This window comes from Zeus faber (assembly GCF_960531495.2).
Source record: "Zeus faber genome assembly, chromosome: 10".
NCBI classification, from domain to species: Eukaryota; Metazoa; Chordata; class Actinopteri; order Zeiformes; family Zeidae; genus Zeus; species Zeus faber.
Genome location: NC_137199.1, coordinates 16461482 through 16489452, shown reverse-complemented (window position 1 = coordinate 16489452; position 27971 = coordinate 16461482). Strand labels below are relative to the sequence as shown.

Below are 27971 nucleotides of genomic sequence, written 5' to 3'. Positions count from 1 at the left end.
GCAACTTGCACCAAATTAAGGACGTTCACAGTTCAATAACAATTCAATACGGGGGGTTACGCCACTGATCCGACCTTCCTCCAATTGGATAATAACGGGTGGTGGGTAAAAAAGTGGTCTCACTCAGACAAGTGGGACAGCGGAACGTCGATGGAAGTTTCCCCAAAACCAAAACAACACGAGGGGATTTATGGTCCCGTACACGGCGTGTTTCAACAACGGTGGAGGATGCGGGCATCGATCCCGCTACCTCTCGCATGCTAAGCGAGCGCTCTACCATCTGAGCTAATCCCCCTGCCGTAACGCTCGCGGAACGGCTCCATCGGAAACCTAGGACCATCGTTCCCACACGGCGCCCATTGTGCGCGTACCTTTGAAAAGCAGTTCCGGCGGAAGTTCGGCTCACGGCCTCGTCACAAAAGAAATGGCGAGTGGGGTCGGGAGTAAGTATCATTTTAGACGCTTTTTTGTGGCTTCGCTCGGGGTTTCGCAGCAGAGCTAGACACATACGTTCGGAAACGTCGTATGTGTGCTTTATGCGTGTTTGTGGATAAGCCTAAATGCTTTGTTGATGGTTGCGAAGCGGTGTGTCTCATGAATATGTTCCCCCCTCATAGGCGCTATCTGAGTTTGCTACACGACTTACAAAAAAAAACAAACCCATACATGTTAATGATCCGTACTGTGTTCCATCTCACCCAGAGCGAACACAAACCTAGACAGTTGCAACACCAACACATACACCAATGTCACAGAATTATATCAGCATACCCCCTTGCAGTTGCCTATTAAATGGCCGAGACAGCTTGGTGGGCGTAAAAATGGGAGGCATTTGATTGATATCGTTCGAGACAGGATCGGTGCCCGACTATGAATTATTCCTGGTTCCAGCAACGTGTCAGTCAACAACTTGTTTTGCCGCTTATAGCAATTTGGAACGTCCCCATGGTCATTTGAGATGTATTAACACACCTACCTTTGCACACACACCCCTTATACTCAAAAATTGTCGTTATAACACTCTCTGATCAACACACAGGCATTCATGGTGATTATTCTTATTCCGTAGGTGGCAGACCATTATATCAAATCTGGATTAAAATATGCAATGTGCAATAAATGTGTTGCATAATTGAATGACGTTCCATATCAAGGCTACCGCGTAAAACTGTCCTGCTTCTTGTTTCAGCTACGCCCTAGCAATAGAATTTCAGGGGCTGGCAAAAATGGCAAAGATTAGTAGGGTTTTCTTCTCACTGTCACCACTGCTCAATATGGTTTGCATAACCTTTCTCTGTGTAAACTGCTAGCTTTGTTTTCCTCCAAATCAATTATTTTGTCTGGTTTTAGTAATCTCTGCCCATGTCTTCTAGGCTCTGGTTCTCGTTTGTTTATGCAGAAGGTGACAATATCATTAATGGAAGTGAAGAATCTATGGGCCTCTTTATTTTTTTATTTTGTCGATGAAAGTGTGTTTTTGTGCTAGAAATGAAATTCATCTGAATGACCGCATGGATGTCATGCACTGTTTGGTACTTAGGTTTTCGCCATTGACCACAACATGCAATGTATAACATTTAGTATTTATTTCCTCTGACTGTTGCTTTACATACCATGCAGTTGAAAGTGTCAGCAAGCTGAAAGGCAATTTGTTTGCAGAATGAGACTACAGTACTATTGTTATTTTAAAGAACATAATTATCTCAGTTGAACAAACTGCTTGCAATCTGTGGAATGTTCAGTCTAAACAAAGCCCATTTTTAAACACCTCCCATTCAACAGCATTCCGATATTTTCTTTGTTTTTATATACACAGAACACAAGATACTGAATGTGGGGCCGACGGAGCCATGGTCTGTCAGGGAAAAACTTTGCCTGGCCTCCTCAGTCATGAGGAGTGGGGACCAAAACTGGTAAAGGGACATCAAAATACATTTACCTTACATTTTGTGCTGAGCGATATGGTAAAAGTATTATATAGTGATAGGTCTCTTATTTTTGTTGAAAATTATATGATCATATTTAGATTTTTAAATACAAATTATATTATTAGGAAGTCGTTTTCAGTTTTCAGGCCACACCTCAACAAATATCATGTTGTTGCCTGTATGCAAAATAAACGTTTTTTCTTATTTTAAAGAAAAAGTGACAGTGAGTCACTGTGTGAAGTGTGACGTTAATACTTAGCCATGTGCCACACGTGTGTGCTAGCCCTGGGGAGTGTACTGTATCATTTTCTGTATGTTTAGTCCAATGGATATCTGTTTTCAGGGTATCTGTGAGTCGAGCCATCAAGCCTTTCTCTGAGCCTGGTCGTCCGCCTGACTGGTTCTCCCAGAAGGTAAAGTGGCAAACATTCTGTCTCTGAAAATCTCTGTCTCTATGTGGTCAAATAACTGATTAGTGAGCTCATATTGGAAATTGATTCACTTTCTTTTTTTGCTTTGAGCTATCAATCAGGCCCCCATTTTCTCTCATTCCACAGCACTGTGCTTCTCAATACTCTGAGCTTCTGGAGGCCACTGAAGCACCGAAGTTAGTATTACAAAACAAACATACATACACCTACACATGGAGCCTATATCCAACAGCTATAAATGAAGTGTTTGAGATTGGATGATCTTTTATTTCAGGCGTAAGCGCGGAGAGAAGGGCGAGGTGGTCGAGACAATCGAGGACGTGATCGTTCGCAGACTGACCGCCGAGAGGATCGAGGAGCTGAAGAAACTACTGCGAGACACACAGGAGAAGTACAGGTAGACAAACACAAGAATCCACAAATGGACACACATCCCCTAATTTTCTCCCCATACAGCCTTTAACCCTCGGATGCTTTGTGTGCTGGCAGGAAGTTGAAGAAGGAGGTGGATTTGATCCAGACGGGGCACATGGACTCCCAGCTGAAAGAACTGTGGGCAGATATCACACTGTAAGATCATCAGTTTTTCATCTCTTCATCACGTTGTTTGTCAGTGGGCTGATGTCATGCTATACCTCTCTGCCTATCCATGGTTCTGACTCTAATCCAAAGCTGAGGTGCAAAGAGTACTGAAGATCCTGAATGCTCTGGAAATTGAATCTTAAAAAAATGTTCCAGTTATTTTATCAAATTTGTTTAGATTCGGATTAATGTTCCGTTTGTAACTAGGGGGGGTTCGGGGCATGTGCACCAGCACTGAAAAGTTTAAACGATCACCATGACACACTTGTATAATTTTATCACTGAATGATTACCGTACGATAACCTTATAGTGACCCTGCATGTTCATGAAGAAATGTTAGGACCATGCCACCTCTCTTGATATCTAAAGTATAACCAAACAGATGGTGAAATGGTCTCATTTTCTTTCCAGAAAGAAGAAGCAAGATGAGGAGGAGGCAGAACAAAAGAGAAAAGCCACAGAAACAGCCTACCAAGGTAGGTTGTCTTTGGTTTTGCCCATGTGATTTATTGGTAACTATTTTTCTAGCATCGGACAGTTTCGCTGGAGTAAACTTAGTCTTTGTTAATTTTCTATCTCTCTGATCCCTCCCTTTTGCTTCCTCTTCCCCAATTTCCCCCAGCTCGTCAGGCAGTGAAAAATGCTCCTAAGCGGATGCCCAGTGTGACAGTCCGTTCCCCATTGGGAGCCAGCCCCCCCAGCCTGGACTCCCAGGTTGACTCCTCTGTCCCCACGCCGCCCATGGAGACAGGGGGCACGGCTTCTGATGACACCAGCACCCACCCCACTGTAAGCCTAACACACTTAACTGTCATTCATTAAAACCAGCCCGAGATCCCTGTCTGTCCGTTCATTATTGGTGGCCTCCCACAACATACGTTACATACTGCAATTGCTCATGCTCATGTTCAAGTTCAAGAGATTATCTGTCACATGCATATACATACGGCCATACATGTTTGCAGTAAAATGTGCTTGTTACTTTAAGATTTAGTGGCCTGCCTAAAATATTTAAATGTAAGCAGTTTCATCAGCACTTCCCAAGGGCCCAATGTACTGTACATAATGTTATTTTTATAATGTTTTTTTATGATTGAATTAGATTTCACCGTTTTGAAGTTCTGATGTCTTGAAATTGAAATCAGGAAAAATGTGTGCATCCTCTCAAAACAGCTAAGGTAAATGTACAGTATAAAGAAAAGTCCTTCTGAGCTTAACTTCAACTGCGTCTCATTCAGTGTAAATGGAACAGGGTGTCCTTGCAGAGGGAGAATTCCATTGGGAACTATTATTATTGCCAGAAGGAAGTGGTTAAGGAGAATAATGTCTCTCTCTCTCTCCTCCCTTAATTGGTCATGTTTTCTTCCGCTAGGCCCAGGGGGTTGGAGTGTTCCTGCCTGCCACAGATGCCCTGGTTCCAGGACCCAAAGATGGAACCCTGGTAACTCCAGTAGATGACTCCCCACAGAAGAGGCTTCTAAGCCAGAAGGCCACACCACCGCCCTCCCCTCTACTGTCAGAACTGCTGAAAAAAGGCAGCCTCATCACTGCCAGCCCCCGACTGGTAAACAGTCACCTTGGCTTGGTTTTTGGTCGTTGTGTTACCAAAAACAGGGCTGTAGAATACAATTTTGTGAGTCAGTCATTGAAGTTATTGAAAGTCCACTATTTAAAATACATCCCAATAGTCAAATCAAATCAGAGAACTTGTTCTACAAATAACATTCAACTAGGGAGTCAGTGAGATCTCTTTTCTCATACAGTTATCCTATCAGTAACTTGTTTGAAAATAAACGTAAATGTGACATTGAATTTGTAAAACAGGATTCAAGAGTCGGGATTAAAATGTAATTTCTGGTGTAGGAATCGGACACCTCGGCTAACAACAGAACGTTAAAAGGGGAATACCTAAAAGGGGATGATGTATTCTGGTATGCCTCCCCTAAACACATTGACTGTTGCTCAAATATGCTCAAATATCTCCTCTATCTCAGGTAGCAGAGGGTGATGTGACTGCCAGCCTCACAAATGGTGTTCAGACTGCTACAACTGCTGCTGCAATACCAACAAGTCACCACGATGTTGTCACTGGTAAATCAAACACCCAAGCTTTCAGTATCTGACGTTACTGAGTTTGTCAGTGTTTTCCCTTTAGCTCCAAACGTGTGTACCTTAGTTTGGATATTAATATTTGTGTGTGTTTGTATATGTTTCCAGAGGGAGAAGTGGAGGCAGCCGTAAAGGCTGAGCTGGGTGAGGAGACAGGGCTGGTGGAGGAGGACCTGGTGGCCGTGTCCTACATGGGGGACGAGCTGGACATGGAAACTGTGGATGACATCATTGCCATCATAGAGGAGAAGGTACGACCTCAGTGAACCTGATAACAGTAGTGACAAAGCACTGCAGCATCCTTTGTTTGGCTTACTTTGGCCTAGATTACAGTAGTACCAATATGATAATATAGTGAAAATAGGCCTCTGGCGAGTGAATGTCATCTCCAATGCAGACGAGAAGTCAGAGCTTGAAGACCCTCATTAAGGTCTCCAGTTTGAGAACACTTTGGTTTCACAGTGAAATCACGGACAAAGGCAAGTGAATAAGACCAAAGCAGTGTGCTGACGTTGTTCAGTAGTGATTGGGTGTGTTTATGGCAACACGTCCGGCTTGATGACACATTTGGTCGGGGGTTTGAACACAACACAAAATGACCCACTGCCACGAATCTTTGCATGTAAATTATGAATAAAAAATCAAGTGTTTTTGAGAATCGATACGGTATCACAAAACATCACATCACGATACTCGAGTGTACCACTATTTTCTCACACCCCTAAAAAATAGTACCCTGAATTCATCCTGGGGATTATTACATCGTCATCTTAATATGAAAACACCATAATAGCATACAGTAAAGTGAAAGGGCTGTCAAACATTTAAACAGTTTTTGGTCACATTGCTAATAGAACACATACCTCTAGTTTGAAACGAAAATGATTCAGGTTCAGGCTTCAGGTTTAATCAAATTGAAATAAATTGATGAATAATTGTAGAGCAGCTGTGTCGGCACGTGCACATGAAGTTGGGCTCGGCTCATTTGTCTCCTTTCCTTCATCCTCCCAGGTGGATGACTCTGTGGAGGCCTTGGACGCTGCCGCTGTCGAGGCGGCCCTCTCCCTCTGCGAGGAGGCCGTCTCGGGAACGCACCCCCTCCCGGGCCCCTGGGAAACCCAAGAGCTGAAGGCCTCCGAGCCGCCGCCGGCAGTCCAGGAGCCGGAACCTGAGCAGCACCCTCCGGCGGCGGCCGCGACGCCGCCCCCCTCCCCGAGTCCCGCGCCCGTGGCCCCCATCACCAAAGCCCCGGAACCCCAAAGTCAACTGGAGCCAAAAACCGAGCAGCAGCTCAAGGGGAATTGCGAGGGCCCAGAAGTGACGGGGAGCTACGTCACGTCTTCCGTCGCCTCAGAAGACGGGGCGACAGGATGTGAGGTGACGGAGGAAGGGGCGATGGGGAAGGAAGGAACTGAAAGAGCGGTGAAGAGTGAGGGGGAGGACTGGAGCCAGCCCGAACCAAACGCCCCCTGTCTAGGTAAGGGGTTGTGTGCGCACACACACACACACACACGCGCACGCACCCACACGTTTCTAATTCTTCTGTTTGTAATTCCACAGACTCTGAGGACAGCTCTGTTTCAGGGAAAGAGTCCAAGGTAACGCACACACAGAAACCTCAACGAGGCTCTCAGCTCACCGCCGCACTTCGGAATTATTGCGAGACTGGAACGTTTCTCTTGTCCCCGACACAGGAAGTGAAGGAGGAGGACGCTGGGAGCGAGGCTGAACTCGAAGAAGGGATGGAGCTGAAGGAGGAGTGTGGAGAGGGGGAAGGTCCCTACCTGTCAGAAGTGGAGAGGGCAGCCAGCGAGAGTGAAGACGGCTACGGTCCCCCCTCCCAGCGCTACACCACAGCTGATTCGCTGGCCAGCAGCCCTGCCTCGTCCTCTCAGTTGTAAGTGTCACAATTGTTTTATGTTGATATTAAATCACGTTGAATTATTATTTAGGGCTACATATGGAAACGTGAGAAATTTTGTCAAGTATTTGAAATTTCGGTCAAGACTACTCTACATAGAATTCAACAAGTCTTAAAAATGTCTTTCCTCGTCTAACCAATTGATACAGATTGAGACAGATTCTCTGCAACTGTTTGTGTTTTGTGTGTTGCTCCCTCTTTTCTTTGTGCAACAACTTGGCATTATTCTGTGTTTACCTGTCCTTGTGGCTAGCTCCACCTGTGGTGAGGACCAGGAGGCCGTGCAAGCCCAAAAGATCTGGAAGAAAGCCATCATGCTGGTGTGGAGAGCCGCAGCCAATCACAGGTGAGAACGGAGTATACCATGTTCTAGAAGTAATATCCTCTTTACCACGACGTAAAAACTTTTGATGTTTGGCTCAATATAGTTAAAAATAAATCTTCAGCTCTATGTGCAATCCAGCCCTCCAAAAGTACTATTAGACACATACAAACAAACACGAAGTAGTTCAAGAAAGGGTGTTAATTATTAATAGACTATTGATTAAATGCTAATAAGAATTTAATTATTAAGATTAAGATTTTGTCTTATTGATAAGAACTGAACAATCTGCGGTCTTGTTGTTATTGGGGGATACTATTTTTATTGTTCCTCAACAACTCATGCTGTGTTTAGATGGGAATGGGATAACGGCACAGGGGGAGGGGAAAGAAAACGGTGCGAAGGAGAGCTACGACGGCAAACCAAACAAGCGATATGTTGCTATGATCATGACTCCAATATAATATATCAAAATCAATTATTTCGTCTCTGTTTATATTTGGGGAATTTTATTAGCCTCTTGTTGTCCATTTCTGCGCCTGACTTGATCTTCTAGTTAACATCCGGGTCATTGCGTCGCGTAACGTCGGGTGTTAAATATTCCTGTATGCCCCGTCACAAAATTTCAAACTTGTGTGATGTCGTAGGTCCCCTAGCGCCATGGCGCCACCCCCTGGTGACGTCATTAGCTTTTATGTTATCGATTAATCAACAATTTTCTTTGTTAAGATTAACAACTTTCGGTGAAAGAAATTCCTTTAAATTTGAATCCCTAGGTTATAGTCAAAACTTTTCTTTTCAAATTCTTTGTAAATTGTATTTGTAGAGAGACACTTTCTGCTACGTTCTCTGAGCAAGTTCCACATTGTAAAAAAAAAAAAAAAAAAAAAATTTAATTTGGACCTAAACTACAGTCAAATTGAGAAAGATACTGCTTTGACTTTGTAGTAGTTTTACTACTTAATTGTTGTGACAGATAATTAGGGGTACAACGGATCATAAAACTTACAGTTTGCATCGTATCACAGTTTTGAGTCACGGATCGGATCGTTTTTCGGATCACCCAAAAAAATGGGGGGGGGGGGGGGGGGGACAAATATTACTTTGCTTTCCATTTATTCTGTAAAACCCTGAAAGGAAGGTAATTTTGCCCATGGTCTTAAATTAAAACAACATTCAAGATGTCCAATGTTTAATAAAATCTTAAAATATATAAAATATTCAATACTCAATTGTTAAGTTAAATTAAATTTCAATATGAGGCACACGTGATACCTTCTTCTGTTAAACATGGTAATGAATGAAAAAAATAGTATTAGATCCACCACCAGTGACTGAATTTGATTCCAAAAAGAAACCTCTATCATGTTCAATTTCTCGCGTCTATAACAACCTAAATTTAATGAAAATCGCTTCGGAATTAAGTAAGTTGCAGTCGATTTTGTAGAGAAGTCTGCGTCTCTCAGTACACATTGTATTTGTTTACCCGCGGATGTTGACCGCTCCAACACGGCGGACGAGCAGATGCATAGCGGCGACGTCCAGCAGCTCGTTCACCACATGCCGTAAAGTAGCAGCAACATAGCAGGACGTACCGGGAACCAGTCGTTGCGCTTCGGCGTAGAATGCAGCAGGCATCAGTCTTGTCTCTCTTCTCTGCGTCGAGATTTTTAGAATTATTACTTTAAAAAAAGCAACAGCGGCAGTATAACTCTGCTTCACTATGATGGTAATATTTTGCAATTGATCCGCGGTTCACATTGTTGGAGAATATCTCCCGCGTGGTCGGCGAGGTTAATCTGCCCCGCTACAAGAAAACAGAACTGAGAGTATTAAAGATATTTATTCTGCAGAATAAAGAGAACGATACAGTCATGCTTCAAAGCAGTGTTCTGACCAGTCTACTCATATTGCTGACAAAAAGGGTTTTAGACCAAAGAGTGGTTGTGTGCCATTGGTCAGGTGTCATGTACAACACTCTGCCCCTCAACCATCTCCCCGGATGTTACCCTCAAACAATGACTTACCGTCAAACTCCGGTCACGGACACAATGCTACTATGCCATAAAACAAACGCTCTTTTAAGCACCCCTTGGGGTTATCCTTATCTTCACACAAGGTCGGTTGAGGATGGAATGTGATCTGGTTCTTCAGTACTACAATTGACATTGTACAGAAAGAACAGTCACTTTACATAAACTCTGGGAGGCTCCTTAAAAATCGATCTGTACAGATCACGGGTCATCAACGTTCCATTCGATCCATTCCAATCGCTGTGTTCCTTTTTACCGTGTTCCAGGTACGCCAGTGTCTTCCTGCAGCCCGTGTCGGACGACATCGCCCCCGGCTACCACAGCATCGTGCACAGGTCGGATCTGACACGCACACACACACGCTTCTTACTTTTCTGAATCATGCCCATACAATTTGCGATCCGCAAGGGATGCAATGTCATCTACCGACGCAAAGACAAAACACTAAAGTTTCTCCAAAACAAACAAGCTTTCCCTTCCTCCCCCATCCGGCCACAGACCCATGGACCTGTCAGCCATCAAGAAGAACATTGAGTCGGGCGTGATCCGTACGACAGCCGAGTTCCAGCGGGACATCATGCTGATGTTCCAGAACGCCGTCATGTACAACTCCTCGGACCACGACGTCTTCCACATGGCACTGGAGATGCAGCGCGACGTCCTGGAGCACGTGCAGCAGTTCCTGGCCACGCAGCTCATCATGCAGACCTCCGAGAGCGCCATCTCCACCAAGAGCCTGCGCGGCCGCGAGGGGGGCCGCAAGCCGGGGGAGCCCGCCGAGAAGGTTGGTGGGGCTTTAGGGAGGGTGGTTGGATGATGGAAACCAAGGGAGGATTCGTCTGTATCGTGTGCATCGGGGATTCTTATGGGGATCAGGAAAATTAATAAAAATGTCAAGAAAAAAATAACAAAAAAAACCCTTATATAGACAATCTGCTGTGTTGATTTGGTTGAAAACCTTGAATGTTTTCTAACGTGTCTCACAAAGTCCATTTACCAGAAACTGTAGTGGCGGTGCTTCAAGACTTTAGTGTCGCTTCTGTGTCCTTCAGACAAAGCTTGCCATGTATACAAATACAGACTGATCCGCCCCAAGATCAGACAAACATTGCTTGAAAGTGTATTGGCAACACAAAGGGTTTATTTACACTCCCACACGCTGTCACAATAGTCTCAAAGGGCTTCACAATCGCACATTTCACATAGAAATCAGCGGCCTCCCCCTAGTCTGATCCCTCATCCAAGCAAGGGGGGGAAAAAGAAACCCCAGAAATAAAAGGAAGAAACCTTGAGAAGGAGCCACAGAAGGAGGGATCGCCCTTCCAGGATCACCAGGCTGCAGTGGATGCTGAGTCAGCGACATTAATAAAAAAAATAATCGGAGTAATCATAGGTTATTGAATTTCTATACTGTGCAATGTTAAAGCTAGCCAGTACGAGAGTCTAATTGCTGGTGCAGAGCGCCGCAGGTAGACTCCTCCAGGGAAGTGGTCCTCATCAGGCCTGATCGAGGTTGGGCAGAGCGGTATCCTCCACATCGGGAAAGGGTCACGGCCGGTCTCCTCCTGGCTCCATGACCACAGCAACAGCCTCCTTACGCTCGCAGCAGACTTCCCTCCCTCCACTCTCCCCTCTTATGCTGGGATCACACCAAGCAGCTCTCGTCTCGTCACCGGACGGTCACACCGCCAGCGACGGGTCTTTTTGCCGCTGGCTTTTGTGGGCGTGTCGGCTCAAAATAGACTGGCTGTTGTGTGCACGCCAAACATTTCAGGCTTCTCCCTTTCCATATTCAATATACATGAGGGACATAGATGGTGCCGTGTTTATTTATTTGTTTTTTTCCGCAGCATTTTGTATACGCTGGAGGCTTTTAATACTAGACATGGGAATGCCAGAGAGCAACCCATCACAATAATCTAAAAGGGATGTTACAAATGCGCGGATTAGGTCTGCATCACTCATGGATAGAATGGGCCGTATCTTAGCAATATTGCAAAGATGAAAAATGCAGTTCTGTTAATGTTCTTAATATGCAGTTGAAAAGAGAGTGGAATCAAATGTAACTCATATTTCCTTTTGCTGAGTTACTTTGGGGTAATAGAACAGCTTTCAAAGTTCAGAGTGGTATCCCGGTACCCATCTCAGTTTTCTCAGAGTTGAGAAGCAAGAAATGACAAGGCACCCACTGTTTAATTTCAACAAGATTGCGCGGGTCAGTTAGTTCCCACGGCGACATATGGACACTTACGTAACAGTTATCACGTGGTTTCACGCCTGCATCGCCTCTGTTTAGTACACGGTGCGTTGGTGATTCGTCGCATCGGTGCAGCTTTTCTTGCAACCCCGATTAAGCCTGCACCCCGTGAACCCCATCGCTGGATTTGAAAAAAACTCCCCTCCTCGATCACCCGAACAAATCAGCTCCCCACTCTCTCTTCTCCATCCCTCGTCTGTCTGACCACCCCTGTCTTTGCTATCCTGTCTCTCTACCTGGCACCTGTAGCTTGCTGGCTGTGTGTCTGCGTCCGCTGTCAGACATTTTTTGTCCGTCCCAGCCTCGGAGCGTCTGACGGGGTCGTCTGCAGCTGGTTTGCTGTGTCTCACTCTGTCCGGTTCCAGTTGAGTTACTGTGTTCTTGAGTTTTTGTTTTTGTCTTTGTTTGTCTCGGTCTCGGTCTGTCTTTCATTCTGTCCACAATCCCTTTGATTCTTTCTATTTTCCTCATACCTGAACTTAACTGTCTGGAGGTAAAAACTTGCGTGCAATGTACATGTTATTTTTCTGACGCTTTCTCTTTGTATGTGTCCACTTCTCTACTCTGGTATGTTATGTGTATTTGTGAGCAGAGGTCGTTTGTGTTCTCTTGTGTGTGTGCATGAGTGTGTGTCAGGGGAGGGACAGTTCCTGGTTCAGAAAGTAAAATCCAGTGATGTTTTTTTGCCCCATCGATTTTAGTCAGCTGATTTTACTCATTAGTTGGACCCGTGGCTTGTGCTGATTGGCAATTCAGGGTGGATGACTCAAAATAATTGCAAGGACTTTTAACAAAGTCACTTTAATAGAAGTCTGTTAATTTGGCTGCTACCCTGCTAAGCTCTGAAGCTCTGTGATGCAAATCACTGTTTACATTTCATATTCAGAAGCATGTAAGTGTGGACATCCAAGCAGGGGATCCCAAACTAGCAAGTCCCCCAAGGCAAGTTCTGACTGAAGACACCCTTGCCGTGTGTGTGTGTGTGTGTGTGTGTGTGTGTGTGTGTGTGTGTGTGTGTGTGTGTGTGTGTGTGTGTGTGTGTGTGTGTGTGTGTGTGTGTGTGTGTGTGTGTGTGTGTGTGTGTGTGTGTGTGTGGCCGAAACATTAAAACCACCTGGCATGGACTCCACAAGACCTCTGAAGGTGTCTGTGGTATCTGTCACCAAGACGTTAGCAGCAGATCCTTTAAGGACTTGTGAGGTGGTGCCCCCATGGATGGGGCTTGTGGTTCCAGCACATCCCACGGATACTCGATCAAAGTCAACAAACTCTTTGTACTATTTGTCGTCTTCCTCAAACTATTCTGGAACACTTCTTGCAGTGTGGCAGGGCTCATTATCCTGCTGAATGAGGCCAGTGCCATCAGGGTATACCGTTGCCATGAAGGGGTGTACTTGGTCTGCAACAATGTTTAGGTAGGTGGTACGTGTCAAAGTAACATCCACATGAATGACAGGACCCAAGGTTTCCCAGCAGAACATTGCCCAGAGCATCACACTGCCTCTGCCGGCTTGCCTTCTTCCCATAGTGCATCCTGGTGATATCTCTTCCCCAGGTATAGGTATATCGACACACCCGGCCAGCCACATGATGTAGAAGAAAACGTGATTCATCAGACCAGACCACCTTCTTCCATTGCTCCATGGTCCAGCTCTGACGCTAATGTGCCCATTGTAGGTGTTTTCGGCGGTGGACAGGGGTCAGCATGGTCACTGTTGACAGGTCTGCTGCTATCGACCAGACGGGCTAGACTTCGCTCCTCACACGCTGCAGTTCACCGGTTGTCCTTCCTTGGACCACTTTTGGTCGGTACTAACCACTGTATACCTGGAACACCCCACAAGACCTGCTATTTTGGAGATGCTCTGACCCAGTTGTCTAGCCATCACAATTTGGTCCTTGTCAAAAGTCGCTCAGATCCTTACACTTGCCCATTTTTCCTGCTTCCAACACATCCTCTTCAAGATCTAACTGATCACTTGCCGCCCAATATATCCCACCCCTTGACAGGCACCATTAGAACAAGAAGATGAGCACTGTTATTCACTTCACCTGGCAGTGGTTTTAATTGTGTGTGTGTGTGTGTGTGTGTGTGTGTGTGTGTGTGTGTGTGTGTGTGTGTGTGTGTGTGTGTGTGTGTGTGTGTGTGTGTGTGTGTGTGTGTGTGTGTGTGTGTGTGCGCGCGCGCATTACATCTAGGGTCTAAAACAAAAAGTATATGTTTAATTAAAAAAAAAAAATATATATATATATATATATACACACTACTCCTTTTAAATTCTGCGACCTCCCTTAATTTCTTTGAACCCCCTTAGAAACTTTACTTCCTCTACCTGGAGAGTGTGTGTGTGTGTGTGTGTCTGTCAGTGTGTGTGTGTGTGTGTCTCTCTCTCACACGGTGATGAAAGGAAGAAGGCCTGAAGAGTGTGTGTGTGTTTTCTCTATTTTCTCACTCTTAATATTTGTCCTCCTACAGGACAGTGTCCCAATGGCTTCACCTGCTTTTCTCCTCTCTCTCTTTGTAAGTATTCAGGTGCTCCCTTCAGATTTCACCAGACCCAGGCCACGGCCCCGCACACCCTCCTGTGCACACATCAATACACACACGATATATTAGCACAGTGGAAGCGTAAAAAGGCTGGGTGATATGTAGGTGTGGGTATTATTCAGTACCTTGACTTTGATGTCAGGTCGTTAAATATCTGTATTTATTTTGTTCGTACCAAATTTACTTTTTTTTTTTTTTTTTTTTTTTACGGAAATGCATATGCAAAATAATTTCAAGCAAAACATGCCAGGAACAGAATTTTAACTGTGGCCATGAAATATTGTGGGATGTGGGATGGATATATATATATATATATATATATATATATATATATATATATATATATATATATATATATATATATATATATATATATATATATATATATATATATATATATATATATATATAAAAAATCTCACCCTAGCCCAGAGATATAATTCCCAGACATTCATCAGCCAAGTAGGCCATCCGTAAACTGAAATCTTTCATTTTCTATTTACTTCAGTTCCTGTTTCACATTCCTGCAGTGGCAGATCATTTCAATATTATGTCATAGGACTTGGATGATTCATCTTATGGCCTCATTTTGGACAGACTGCACAATGTTGGCGTTGAGTCCGAGGTGTGCTAATGCTACTCATTTTGCCCCTTGCTGACTCCCTGTGGTTAAATTTAAAGCTGATGGCAAAGATTTGTAATGGCCACCACCGCTGACTAGAGTTATATAGTTCCCTCTTTCATATTTTAACAGATTGTGTTTGTATTCAAACTGTTTTGTTTTTCCTTAATTGTTTCTACGTGCGTCTCGTCGTTAGATTGAGTATGCTGCTTGGAGGATTTGGTTTATGAGGCACAGCTAGTGATGATGTCATTATTTCCGATATTGGCATCCTTTGTTACTCTGTATTGACTACTTTCATATTAAAAAGAAGGAAATTGTAACAAAAATCAAACTCTTAAGTAAGCTCTAGTCAACATCATGAAGGGTTAGGAATTGAACAGGGTGTAATCATATCGAACTATATTTTTCTGGACTCACCCCAAAAGAGTTTTTCGAAAAATTGAATCGTTTTTAAACGTAAACTCCCTTAAATATTTCTTCATATTGGGAGTTTGGTGACATCTAGAAGATAGAATTATAGATAGAATTAACATAGAATTATCGCCCAGCCCAAGAAGTGTAGTTTCTCTTTCTGATTGTATTAGAGCCACACACACACTGCCCATGTCACTTTCATAAGTGTACTCACTCCGGCTCCATGTTGTCACTGCACACAAAGATAGAGCGGCTCCAGTAACCCCCTCATCACCCTGGGACTCGGCCGACTTTCGGTCATTGACCCCACGCCGGGTTTACCTTTTTGTTTTTGTTTTTGTTGTTTCATATGTTGTTGTGTGATTGTTTGTGCGTGGCCGCTCTCTCTGCATGTTTTTGCCGGCCCTATTATTTATTTTCTCTTTGGTAGTCTTCTTTTACCCTTCTTTTTTCCCCATCATGGTTCTATTTTCTGTTTTCCATTTGGGGGCGGAGGCCCCCGCGCGGCGCACCGCGCCCTGTTCATGACGCAGACACTCGGCCGAAATGGGGGCGTGGGGTCGCGCCGCGCCACAGGGTTCCACCCTCATCCCGCCCCAGCCGGCCTTTGCCCCCCCCCCCCCACCCCCCAACTTTGCACTCGCCCGCCAATTCCTTTCCCAACTCTGTGTCTCTACTTCCGCTACAGGATGGCGGCACAAGGGGCCGCCGCAGCGCCATGGAGGCCGACCTCAAGATGAAGAAGTAGGCGACGAGAGATTTCACAGATCAAGCAGCCCGGAGCGGGATTAAGAGACTCAGACCGGGGAGATTACAGACGACCTCCCTGGTCTCCTTGATTGTTGTTTTTCTTTGAAGGGGGGAGGTGTGTGTGCGCGTGCTTGCTCCAGGATAAACAAGCAGCACACGGCTTTCTGACCTGAGCATCCCAAAAAAAAAAAGGAAGTAGTTTGTTCACTTACAGAGAAATTCAGTGTGCACACAGGGGCAGATGGCATGTTCACCAGCGAGTTTGATAAGCGTGAGACTCGGAGCTGGGTTTTGTTTTTTTTCCTCCACCGTGTTCTGGCTTTCTGCCTTGGAAACAGGTTGGAGTTGATGTGACCCCGGTCGTGTAGAATTAGGAACGTATTGGTGCTGACTCATGATTCATCCAGAATCATTAGTGAAATTACTGTGGGATCAGTCAATTACCATAGTAGCCCCCCACACCCCCCGATTAAAGCATACGCCTGCTTTTGTCCAGTGGTGCCAGAATTTGAGGTGTTAGCATACCTGTTGTGTAATGAAAGTGATCATAACTTTTGGGGAAAAGCAGTAGCTGTACCTTCCTAGACAGCTCACTGATTGGAAGTAGAGGTGGTGTTAGATGAGTGCAAAAGGTTTATTTTGTACAGCTTTGATAGACCATGTGTTAAGTTTTGTTTGAGATAGCCAATGCGCACGAGTTACTTGTTTTGTTGTACATTTGTTTAATAAAAGATTATTTGACCTTCTATTTCACATGGGATTTCCTTAAATGTTTGCATCTTGGGGGGGGGGGTCATCTTCCCCACATGTCTGTCGCCAGCTACTCCCGTAGAAAAATTGAGGCAAACAAACAACGTAAGAAATGTTAACTTTAATGTGCAAAAAGCCCTCCCCCCCCACATAAATAACAGCACCCTTCATACAATAATGAAAACAGGTCACTAGGTTTCCAGACAAATTATGTGCAAATGTGGTCAAATTAGTAACAGTGCAGTTGCCTGATAGACAGAATTAGGACAAACACACAGGGAAAACATTCACTTTTCAGCTATTGCAACAACAGTGTCATCAGGCTGTTAAACATTGACGGGATAACATGTCAAACATGAGTAGGTACTTTCCAGTGTCAAGTGAACTCCAGAGTTCCGCTGGTAAGACTTTGTATTAAACAACAAAAAAAAAAAAGCAGTTCAGATGAGGGGAAAATTCCCCTCCTAGTAAAAGTCATGAATGATGGGACTAGCGGAAGAATAGAGCTTCCTCTTGACCAGTCGATACTCTGGTCTCAGTTTCAACACCTCGCTGGTGACGAACATGTGTTTGAAGGGTGACCAGCCCTGGTCGTCCGCCTTGAACACCACAGACAGCTCAAAGGTCGGCGTGACGCTGGGGTCGGGCAAGATGGTCCCCAGGGGCTTCGGCCCGTCCTCCGTCCCCAGGAAGACCGTGATGGAGGCGCCCCGGAGCCCGCACGGCTCCTCCGCCGAGGAGCGCACCACGTCCCCGGCCACCCGGGCGGACATCTGGCAGGGCAGCAGCAGCACCTGGCAACGGAGCGCCGAGCCCTTGGCCTCGGAGAGACACCGCTCGAGCTGCTGGGCCATCTCCTTCTGAAGCAGCCTCTGCTCGTCATCCAGACCATAATCTGCCTTGGCGCTTACTGGGGAGACAAACAAGCAGGGACCATTAGGAACGTGGGTGTCAGGCTGCACGTGTCCATTACACCATGGGAATATGAAACAAGCTTTTTCAGCTTTTTTTTTTTTTTAAAGAAAAAGGTTCATCAGCAGGAGCGAAAGCGGAGAGAGATTGCCCAACTAGCTCCATCCATAGTCAGCTGATTATGAAGGCTACTTCTAGAAATGGGGTCCCAACATTTTTTTGGGGATTCACTTTATCTGCCTACAATAAACACCATGTGGTAGTTTATTATAGGCAGTTAATATTTTAGTTTGAACTAACAAAAGGTAGGAAATATCACAATTTAAACTCACCACTTAATATATATTCTAACTATAAACTCAATTTATGGTTAATGTCATACAATATATGAAGACAAGAAACATTTAATTAAAAAAAAAAAAGCATATAAAATGAAGGAATTGCAACGTTGCCCAGTTGCAATTCCTTCGAAGACCCCACTAGGGGCCGCCGACCTCAGTTTTGAGAACCCCAGTTCTAGCACAATCGTTATGACAAAGAAGCCACGGAGCCCTACATAAAACAGCTCCATAGCTCACGTAACAGACTCGGCCCCATTCACTCTTCTTATTCATTCGTGTTTCTTTTTTGGAACTCACTCGCTGGCTGCTTCTCCCGCTCGTCGCTGCTGTCGACGCTACCCCGTCGGGCGGAGCTCGCCTTGTCCGCGGAGCGGAGGTGGAACAGGTAGCTCCGGATCATCTCCGCGACGCTCCCCTGCCCGGACAACCTCGGCGCGCCGCGTCCGATGACCAGGGCCGCGGTATAAACCATCGAGATTCGTCTCCGTGCGCCGCCGGTGCCTCGCAGTCTCCGTTGCGGTGCGGGTGTGAGTTCTCCATGTAAGCGCCTGAGTGAGCGGAGCGTCGCCGGCGGGCGCCGCGCCGCTCTTATACCCTCCCGCCGGTTGCGTCAGACGGGCTTCCTCGTTCGGAGGGGGCGCGGCTTCCCGGGGGGCGGGGGCGGGGGGGGGGGGGGTCACTCTTGGTTATTGGTTGGACGCGCAAACTGGTTGAATCAGGCGCTGGCTCATGCAACATGTCGAGGCGTTGCACGGGCTGTGATGCGCCGTCACTCCTTGCGTTGGGGTTGCCATAGAGCCCGGGGGTTCCCATACAAGCAAAAGTATTATTATCTTCATCTTTGTGCATGTATTTTTTCGACAAAATACATAAACTGACCCTCATCATCATCCATTTATATGGGAGGAGGGGTCCTGTGTCAGTGAGTTGTTCTCTGTAAGTCAGTAAGTACGTGAGTAAAAATGTATTTATACAGCACCTTTCCAACAATAAGTGCACCTCAAAGTGCTGCACAACACCGCATTAGAAAGTAAAAGATTGAAACATTAATCAGAGGGTAAAAAGATTACAATCAAGCCATTAATCATATACGATCAAGCCATTAATCATGAGAATTAGAGGATTCCAAATCAAAAACATTAACCGTGAGAATTATTAAAAACAAGCCACAGCACAGTCTCCGCCGTCGATGTAATTTAGACACCTAAAGATTTGTGGCCTATACGTATATTCTAAAGCGACGAACTGTCCCTCAGTCTGTGTCTAGTCGCCTTCATTGGGATGTCAGTAAATGTCTGTAAATTTCTAGAACTCTAACCTCAGGTTTTCTTTTACGTTTTATTTATAGAAGGACTTTAACCAGGCTTTTACGTTTATAATTATAGAAGGACTTGACTCTGCATCTCAGCAAAATTGATTTAACCGTATACATAGGAATGAATAATATCGACAAAGCGATTAAAATTGTTGATGATAGTTCCTGTAAAGTTAAAAAGGTTCTATTCATTTTAGGTTTAGCGCACTTCATTCTGCAATAGGGAATGTGAGGTTTGACAGTTGCTACGGGGGTAGTCTAGACACTGAATGGACCAGACCAACCCTCCTGACTCACAGGTGAGTCACATGGCCTGCAGCACGTCACACACTCACCTGATGGAGCTGACTTTCCATTGGAAATCTGTCTATCTATCCCTCAATCTGTCTCCGGGAGTGTCTGTCCGTCCGTCTATCTATCTATCTATCTATCTATCTATCTATCTATCTATCTATCTATCTATCTATCTATCTATCTATCTATCTATCTATCTATCTATCTATCTATCTATCTATCTATCTATCTATCTATCTATCTGCCTGTCTATCTATCTATCTATCTATCTATCTATCTATCTATCTATCTATCTATCTATCTATCTATCTATCTATCTATCTATCTATCTATCTATCTATCTATCTATCTGCCTGTCTGTCTATCTATCTATCTATCTATCTATCTATCTGTCTATGTATGTATCTATCTATCTATCTATCTATCTATCTATCTATCTATCTATCTATCTATCTATCTATCTATCTATCTATCTATCTATCTATCTATCTATCTATCTATCTATCTATCTATCTATCTATCTATCTATCTATCTATCTATCTATCTATCTATCTATCTGCCTGTCTGTCTATCTATCTATCTATCTATCTATCTGTCTATGTATGTATCTATCTATCTATCTATCTATCTATCTATCTATCTATCTATCTATCTATCTATCTATCTATCTATCTATCTATCTATCTATCTATCTATCTATCTATCTATCTATCTATCTATCTATCTGCCTGCCTGCCTGTCTGTCTGTCTGTCTGTCTGTCTGTCTGTCTGTCTGTCTGTCTGTCTATCTATCTATCTCTCTATCTATCTATCTCTCTATCTGCCTGCCTGCCTGCCTGTCTGTCTGTCTGTCTGTCTGTCTGTCTATCTATCTATCTATCTGCCTGCCTGTCTGTCTGTCTGTCTGTCTGTCTGTCTGTCTGTCTGTCTGTCTGTCTATCTATCTATCTATCTGCCTGCCTGTCTGTCTGTCTGTCTGTCTGTCTTTCTCTACCTACCTATCTATCTATGTTTTTACCTGTGTGTCAGCTGATTTTTTTTCCCCCCACTTCCTCTTTCCATTTTCTTTCTAGGTTTTATGTCCAAACTAACTTTGTGCTCCATTAAGATCCATCCATCCATTAGAATTGACTGTACTTTATACTATCCTGAATATTACATCTACATGTAATGTTTTTATTCAAAGGTTTTGTTCATTTCATGAATGTCTGGCGTCTGGAAAAATGTCTGGCGAAATGCACGAGTAAAACAGCTGACGATTCCTTCTGGAGTCCACGGTGGTGGGTACGTGCCAGTCAACACACTTTAAACTGATCAAAATTCCAAGTTACTGCTCTTGCCTCACACACGCACAACCCACGGACCAATCAGACGCAGGAGTCGCGCGTCACGACGATTCGTCACAAGGGGCTTTCCGTGGAAGTGCTGGGAATTTACCTCATTTCTGCGTGCGTGTCCGTCTGTATGGTGGGCCCCTAAATGCTTCTTTGAAATTAAATCACTATAAGGACAATTTATATTCCGTTCATCAAAGATTATTTCAATTAAATGTATCACTGTTAAACATATAAAATAGAATATACACGTGACCATAAACAATGATGTAAAATATATATTCAACTTATGAATAAGAAGAAATGGGAATGCTTAATATATTTTTATTTATTCATTTTGAAATGTCTCAATCAAGAAAAACACCGATCAAAAAATTTGGTAAATTTCTGTGTGGATAGTGGACCTGTTGTGGTTTCTAAAATCAACTTTCAAATCGAATACATAACGGCCGTTTGTTGAAGTAAGTAGTAAAAAAAAATATATATTTTAGTTGATGGTATTATATCTCACAGTCAGCAGCCTGGGAGATTATTTATGGTAAAAAAAAAAAACAAAAAAAAAAAACAGGTTGCACCGGTTTACCACTGTCACGAGTTTATTGGTATGAAATCAACATTTTAGATTTTTTAAATGGAGACAGATGTCACAGTGACTGGTAAAAAATAAAAATAAAATAAAAATATATTTTAAAGGCTGGGATGAACCAGATCAACGATTTTGATTATCTCAAAAAAGTGAGAAAATACAATTGGACGGTCAAAAGGTGAAAGCGGACACCTGTCCATGTGTGGGGGAGACACAGTCTAGGGCTTTTCATTGGATGATTAGTCTCATATAATATACCTGATCCGTCTTATATAGGTATTCTAACATTTTACTCATCAATACTTTTAAGTCCTGCTAATGACTTGTCGACAGGAAATCTACACATTGTTTCTTCTTGGTAAGGACGAACGCTTCTCCTCTCAACTTCTCAAAGAATATACAGTACCGCTAAGCTGCACGCAATGGGCAATAGGTCTGCAATGCAATAGGTCTGAAGGTGGTGTGGATACACCACCTTCAGACCTATTGCATTCCTACGGCCTAAAGACTAACGTTGTGTCTTTCATCATCCCTGTTGCAACTATGGTTGGGACACATTCGCATTTCGTCAACGATCAAAGTTTTCTTTGCACTTCAGTTGTTAACCACCATCGTCCTCGGAATGGATTGGGGCGAAACCACGGCCCGGTGTATCGTCCCGATTCCCCTTCACCTGTGACAATAACGCTGAGTGTTGAACAGCTGCGTGTGTAAACAACTGATGCAACGTCCTCCCGCTGTTTCAAAGGCTGCCCTCCGTGTCATGCGGCATGTCCGTGTGACTGAGGGAGAGGGAGGAGTGTCTGCGCCGACCTGCATGTGATATTGTTTTCAAATTATGTTCAAGCCGATCCCACACTCGTTTTGTCTTCAGGCGTCACAGTGTCAGCTTTCACTCGCTCGCTCTCTCTCTCTCTCTCTCTCTCTCCCCCTCTCCCTCCATAATTTGTTCTGTTTCAGAGGGACGTGTGACCTTTTGCACTGTGTTTGGTTGATTCCTTGGTGTGGTGATATAAATGGGTGTTCTCCTTCTTTGGGGCCTTTTTTTCTTGTGCGGTTTATAATGTTTAAATCGTTTTACTTTTATTTATTCTTTTTTTTTTTATCAGTCTGATGATTACTATATCATTATCGCTTATATGCATTTATTTATTCATTGCTTTGTTCAATGAAGCGTCTTCAAGTTTTTTGTGCTTGTGCCACTGGAATCAATAGATACCACGTGAGTTAAAAGTTTTTTTTAAAAGTCAAAACTCTCTCCCCCTCCCTCCCTCTGCTCTACCTCTCACTCTCTCCTTCCCTTTATCTATTGATCTCTCTCGCTCTCTCTCTATCTCTCTTTCCCTCCCTCTGCTCTACCTTTCACTCTCTCCTCCCCTTTCTCTATCTATTGATCTCTCTCTCTCTCTCTCTCTCTCTCTCTCTCAAGGGTCTCCCACCACACAACCCTCCTCTTATCAAGGTTCAACACACACTGCACATTTAAATTAAAAATAAAACAAATCCTTCTCTATGCTTTTTTTTGGTACTGTCTACAGCCTATTATGTTTAATTTCAGAATGTGCTGTATGTATTTTAACAGTTTTAAACATGTTCATCTGTGCGATGCCCTCCACATAATTGACGGTGGCCTTACTCGACACTGAATATGATGAATGTGATGGTATGGATATATCCTCACCCAAGACCTATTGTGTAAATAAAGGGACTGCACTGCCATCCCAGTCTCCCTGAAAGGGGGGCGGCGGCTCTTTCAAGGCCCTTCTCAAGGCCCTTCTCATGGTTTCCTCCCATTTCCCCCTCCGGGAGTTTTTGCAGAGTTTCTTTCCTCGCCCATCTGAGGTTAATTGTCAGGGTCTGCAAACTGACCTTTGAATGTGAAGGATGAAAAGCCCGCTGGGATAAAGGGCCATATTGATCATCTCGACTTGACATTTCTGACCCAATAGCCTTCGTAAGTCCTTCTTATTAGTCCTGCAGTGCTACCTCGGAGGGATTGCGTTGTCACAATAATCAGTTTGGACCAGAGGAGCAGCTGAGATTGAGGATAGTGAATACTCAACACACACACACACACACACACACACACACACACACACACACACACACACACACACACACACACACACACACACACACACACACACACACACACACACACTCACACACTCACACACTCTACTCTGTGATAATGAGCATTGGTCACTGATAGATGGCGCTGTTGCCGTGCTTTTGTTGTGCTTGTGTGTGTCGTGTTCAATTCAATATCGAATATCTAGTCCAGTTATCAATTTATTTCTCAAAATAAATGATTAAAACTTACCGGCAAGCTGCCTGACTGTATAACTGCGAGATAAATTAGAAAGTAACTCAGTCATGAATGACCACCACATTGTCTTCTCTGGCTCCATCTATCACCAGGAATTCCATGCTGTCAGCCATGGATAAAAAGTGAGGTCAAGGCCGGTGGGATGCAGAAGAGCCCACCCAGGTCAGAGGTCAGTCAGAGTGTCCACCAGCACTATCTGCAGCCAGCAGCAGCAGCAGCAGGGGCCTTGAGACATTAATACCACTTTACCGAAGGTTGTAACAATGATTTAGCAAAATAAAATATTTACGTCACCTGGACGGTGAAACTCGGAACTCTTCACCTTCATCACCGAGAGCAACATTAAGTAGCCTGACTATCTGTAAAAAATAAATAAATATGAAGCTCTCTGCGTCTGTGAAACTCAAGAGTTGGTGCTGTAGGGTTGCCAGTTGAGCCAACTGAGTTGCATTGCTGTTCATACCTGGCAACCTGAGCTAACGCAGTTAATACCTGTCAATACCTGTCGATACCTGTTAATAGCTGTCAAGCTGTCAATACCTGGACACACAGGGATGAGATTTTTATTGACAATCCTGTCTAAATCTGGGCACCATAGACAAATATGAACCCCCCCCCCCCTAAAAAAAACAACAGGAATATCCATTTCACGCTTTCCCTTAGTAAGATTATCAGTTTTATTGTACTATAGTATCATACAATAATACTTAAGTATCATATAGTTCCACACTATAATAATACTACTACTGATCATAATCATGATCCTTATAGAATGTATTTATAACATTTATATTTCATAAATACATATAAATATGAATGTTTTAGAGCAGATTTTAGAATGATTAGAGTTTATAATGATTCAGTTTGTGTGAGTTTGTTTTGCATTTCGATTTTTTTCCATTGATATTATTCATTGACGTATTCAAAATTATTCTTGGACTAGATGGAGTTGTTTCACTAAAACTTGATCTCATGGCTGCAGAACTTTTGACCTCCCTTTTTTAAAATTGCTTAACGGTGACAAAAACGTAATATAATTCACGGACTGCGTCTTCACGTACACGCTCAATGGCTGAGGGGGGGGGGGGAAGGAGAAATATCCATACCAAAGGTTCATGCATATTTTATTCAAGAGTAAAAAAGTGGATCGTCCCATGGGGCATGCTTACAGTGTTGGTGACTGGGGAGTCAAAAACGGAGAGAAAGAGAGAGAGAAAGAAAGAGACAGAGAGACAAGAGGAAAGAAGGAAGAAAGAAAGAAAAAAGTCAGAAAGATAGAACCGTGGCACAATTTCTATGGCACAGGATCTCCCAGCGGGGGGTTCATCTCTCCCAAAGAAGCACGAGGTCAACCATGGAGCAACGCAACATGAAGAGCAACCAGCAGAGAGAGACGGAGAGAGAGCGAGAGAGAGAGAGAGAGAGAGAGAGAGAAAGAGAGAGCTTAAATATTAAGAATAATGTCCATAATAAATAGAACCATAATAATCATAGAATCATTAATATCGTCAAATTACAAGAGGAATCATCTCGGAGAGAGAGAGAGAGAGAGAGAGAGAGACAGCGAGAGAGAAAGACAGAGAGCTAGAGAGAGAAAGACAGAGAGCTAGAGAGAGAGAGAGCTAACGAGAGAGTACACTTTTTCTTCCTTTAAATTGTGACGGCCTCACCGGCTCTTCTGTTGAAATGTGTCTTGCTGCTTGTTTTGCTTGGAACAGCGTATTTTTAACCATGCAATCATGCTTGGGCTGCCTGAATGCCTGTGCCTCCGTATATAGTATGGTCATTCATCGATGCTAGTTTAATATTTGTTATTGTTATTAACAGTATCATTAAAAACAACTCCTGTACATCGACAAAGAGCGGAGAGAACGTGGATGGACACTCTCGATAGAAGCGTACTGTCGTTCTGTACAGCGTCGGGAAAAAAAGAAAACCCAAACGTATGCAACGCAGGTCATGAAAAACAAAACAAAAAAAACCCCAAAAAACATGAAACCTCGAAAAGATAACACTAAACGATTACAAAAAAAAACAAATAAATCAAACGTTATGTACAAAATAAATAATTCAGTATTCCTCAGTTCAATTATATAAGCCGGAAAAAAAAAAAAAAAAAAAAAAGAAAAACGAGGAGAAAAGAAAAAAAAACAACTTCCTACCATAGTGAAACACAGAGCACAAATATAATTCTTCACATCATTATCAAAGAACTTAACTTTTCGCATGCACTGCAATGCTTAAATAGAAACGCTTTACAAATAACCCTTTCTTCTGACGGTTCCTTGTTATCTACGCCGCTGCCCTTGATGGCGACAGTCCGCGTCTCTGTTTAGTAACGCGTCTCGCTTTTTTTTGGGTGGAGCGGCCGGAGATCCCGGCCTGCCGCCACCGCCGCCTTCGCCGCCAAGTAGAGGACTACGTTGGACAGCGGAGAGGAAGAAAGAAGTATATAGAAATAGAATGAATGGAGTATGACTTGCATCGCCATCGTCACCTCCACACCCTCCCCCAACACACACAAAGCGCCCTACAGTCCCTCCACGTCCGTCCGGTGTGCGTGGTGTGTGTGCGAGCCGCCTCTCTGTATGCCTTCTGCTCACACACACACACACACACACACACACACACACACACGGGGAAAGGGGGGTAAATGGAGGACGGGCTTTTTACATCTGCTCTCTGAGGACCCCCCCCGGACCGAGGGTGGGGGTCCCGTGCATACCGCAGCCAGCGTTGGTGGCTGAACAATCCGGGCTTCTTGGATCATCGGGGCGGATCGACGAACGGAAGATGGGCGCAGTGTGGTGCTACAAAAGATAACAGGAAACTTAAGAGCCCGGATGAAAGGGTCAGCGAGGCGCCCGGCTGCGGAACCGCCACGTCGGACCCGTCGCTCCAAACATCGCAAAAAAGAGGCCCCGATGCATAATCGGCACATACATATATGCAGTGCACCTTTTTATTTTATCCCCCCTCCCCCCGTTACCGCATGTCGCCTCGGAGATGAACACGCGATTAGAATTTTCGACTGCACTGTTACATACATTTTGAAACATGCTCACGCACACATACGGTCACTCGCACGCACAAATACACAAACAGTCATCCCCCTCCGGCAATGACATTAGAAAATCAATTGGACAAATGTGATAAGCGACCGCGGCCTCTGGATAAAAGATCCCGTTTTTTCGGATGTAGCCGGGGGAGAAAAAAGCCAACGCATCGACGGGAGGTGCCATTTGAATGCCTCCGCTCCCGCCACTGGACCCCAATATTAACATTTCACCCCACCCCACCCCCCCCACCCCCACCCGACCCCAAACACAACACATTCCACGCATGCTGACAGAGTCAAACCAGGTGTGGACTCCGACTGTACACGGTAAACGGTAGCTCTTGTTCGTGGGAGGGGCGGAATACTTGGGGATTTGCCGTTTTCTATATTTCGGAGCGTTTAGCTCAGTGAGACTCGGCCCTTCGGCGGTACAGTCCAGTACGCTGCGGCCGTGCACACACGGCTTGTGGCAAAGGGGGGGGGGGGGAAAGAAAAAAGGGGGGGGGATAGGTAATCATGTGTAAGTGTGTGTGTGTGTGTGAGTGTGTGTGTGTGTGTGTGTGTGTGTGTGTGTGTGTCCATGTTTCTGTGTCTGTGTTGTTATCCGTGAGTGCGTGTGCATGTGCGTGTGTGTTTCGTATGAGATACCCTCAGCGTGTTATGAGTGTGTGTGTATATGCGTACAGTATATACACGCATCTATGAGTACGGTTCCGTAAGAGGTGTGTGGCAACTGTCAGGGGTTGTGTCTGCGGAGGCCGGGAGCGGACGGACGACGTCCATCACTGTATATTGCTGTTGCTGTCCGTTCCGTTGGGCTCCCCCATGTTCATGCGGCCCATGGACAGGCCCACGCTGTTGACGCCGTCGCGGCGCGGCGGCATGCGCTCGTTGATGCGGTCCAGGCCTTTGGCTTCCTCAAAGCTGCTGATCCTGTGCTGCGGGGAGAAGCCTCGGATGGCTGCGGAGACACACACACACACACACACACACACACACACACACACACACACACACAGAAAACCACACGCGAAAGCACACACAAATGCAGATAGGGTTAGTATCTCATGAAATAGTTTAGTATAACATCTTGTGTATCCAAGTCCTTGGGAGTTGTTGTTTTTTTTTTT

At 44.4% G+C, this 27971-nt stretch overlaps 3 protein-coding genes across 5 annotated transcripts in view; 1 reads left to right on the top strand and 2 right to left on the bottom strand.

The window, feature by feature from the left end:
- The first annotated feature begins 401 nt into the window (after window positions 1-401).
- Window positions 402-16667, top strand: brd8b (bromodomain containing 8b). Of its 2 annotated transcripts, none has more exons than XM_080007740.1 (18): window positions 402-443; window positions 1817-1913; window positions 2272-2341; window positions 2486-2535; window positions 2634-2756; window positions 2849-2929; window positions 3354-3418; window positions 3565-3731; window positions 4315-4506; window positions 4937-5033; window positions 5160-5302; window positions 6063-6528; window positions 6612-6649; window positions 6746-6948; window positions 7226-7318; window positions 9594-9662; window positions 9826-10111; window positions 15860-16667. In XM_080007740.1, the coding sequence occupies exons 1-18, from the start codon at window positions 425-427 to the stop codon at window positions 15917-15919; spliced, it is 2319 nt and encodes a 772-aa protein (XP_079863866.1). In that variant the 5' UTR covers window positions 402-424; the 3' UTR covers window positions 15920-16667. The 2 variants fall into 2 exon arrangements, with proteins under 2 accessions (XP_079863866.1, XP_079863865.1); XM_080007739.1 differs by having other exon boundaries at window positions 4315-4575.
- A 171-nt stretch (window positions 16668-16838) lies between these two features.
- LOC307235804 (DNA damage-inducible transcript 4-like protein) lies at window positions 16839-18473 on the bottom strand. Its single transcript, XM_080008019.1, has 2 exons — window positions 18222-18473; window positions 16839-17581 (listed from the first exon to the last, which is right to left on the bottom strand). Exons 1-2 carry the CDS (start codon window positions 18394-18396, stop codon window positions 17136-17138), a joined length of 621 nt encoding a protein of 206 aa, XP_079864145.1. The 5' UTR covers window positions 18397-18473; the 3' UTR covers window positions 16839-17135.
- Window positions 18474-27623: 9150 nt separating this feature from the next.
- Window positions 27624-27971, bottom strand: part of ppp3cb (protein phosphatase 3, catalytic subunit, beta isozyme) — a gene marked incomplete at both ends in the record, with an annotated part of 30877 nt that continues 30529 nt past the window's right edge. For both annotated transcript variants that reach the window (XM_080007707.1, XM_080007708.1), the window contains one exon: window positions 27624-27802. In XM_080007707.1, coding sequence (XP_079863833.1) covers window positions 27624-27802 — 179 coding nt within the window. The remainder of the gene's footprint in view (window positions 27803-27971) is intronic.

Bases quoted from the DNA above. Each gene is read 5' to 3' on its own strand.
- brd8b (XM_080007739.1), top strand. The intron at 6,949-7,225 runs GTAAGTGTCACA...CCTTGTGGCTAG, and splicing joins CCTGCCTCGTCCTCTCAGTT to CTCCACCTGTGGTGAGGACC. The intron at 7,319-9,593 runs GTGAGAACGGAG...ACCGTGTTCCAG, and splicing joins AGAGCCGCAGCCAATCACAG to GTACGCCAGTGTCTTCCTGC.
- LOC307235804 (XM_080008019.1), bottom strand. From the start codon at position 18,396: ATGGTTTATACCGCGGCCCTGGTCATCGGACGCGGCGCGCCGAGGTTG. The intron at 17,582-18,221 runs GTGAGTTCCAAA...TTGTCTCCCCAG, and splicing joins GCGGGAGAAGCAGCCAGCGA to TAAGCGCCAAGGCAGATTAT.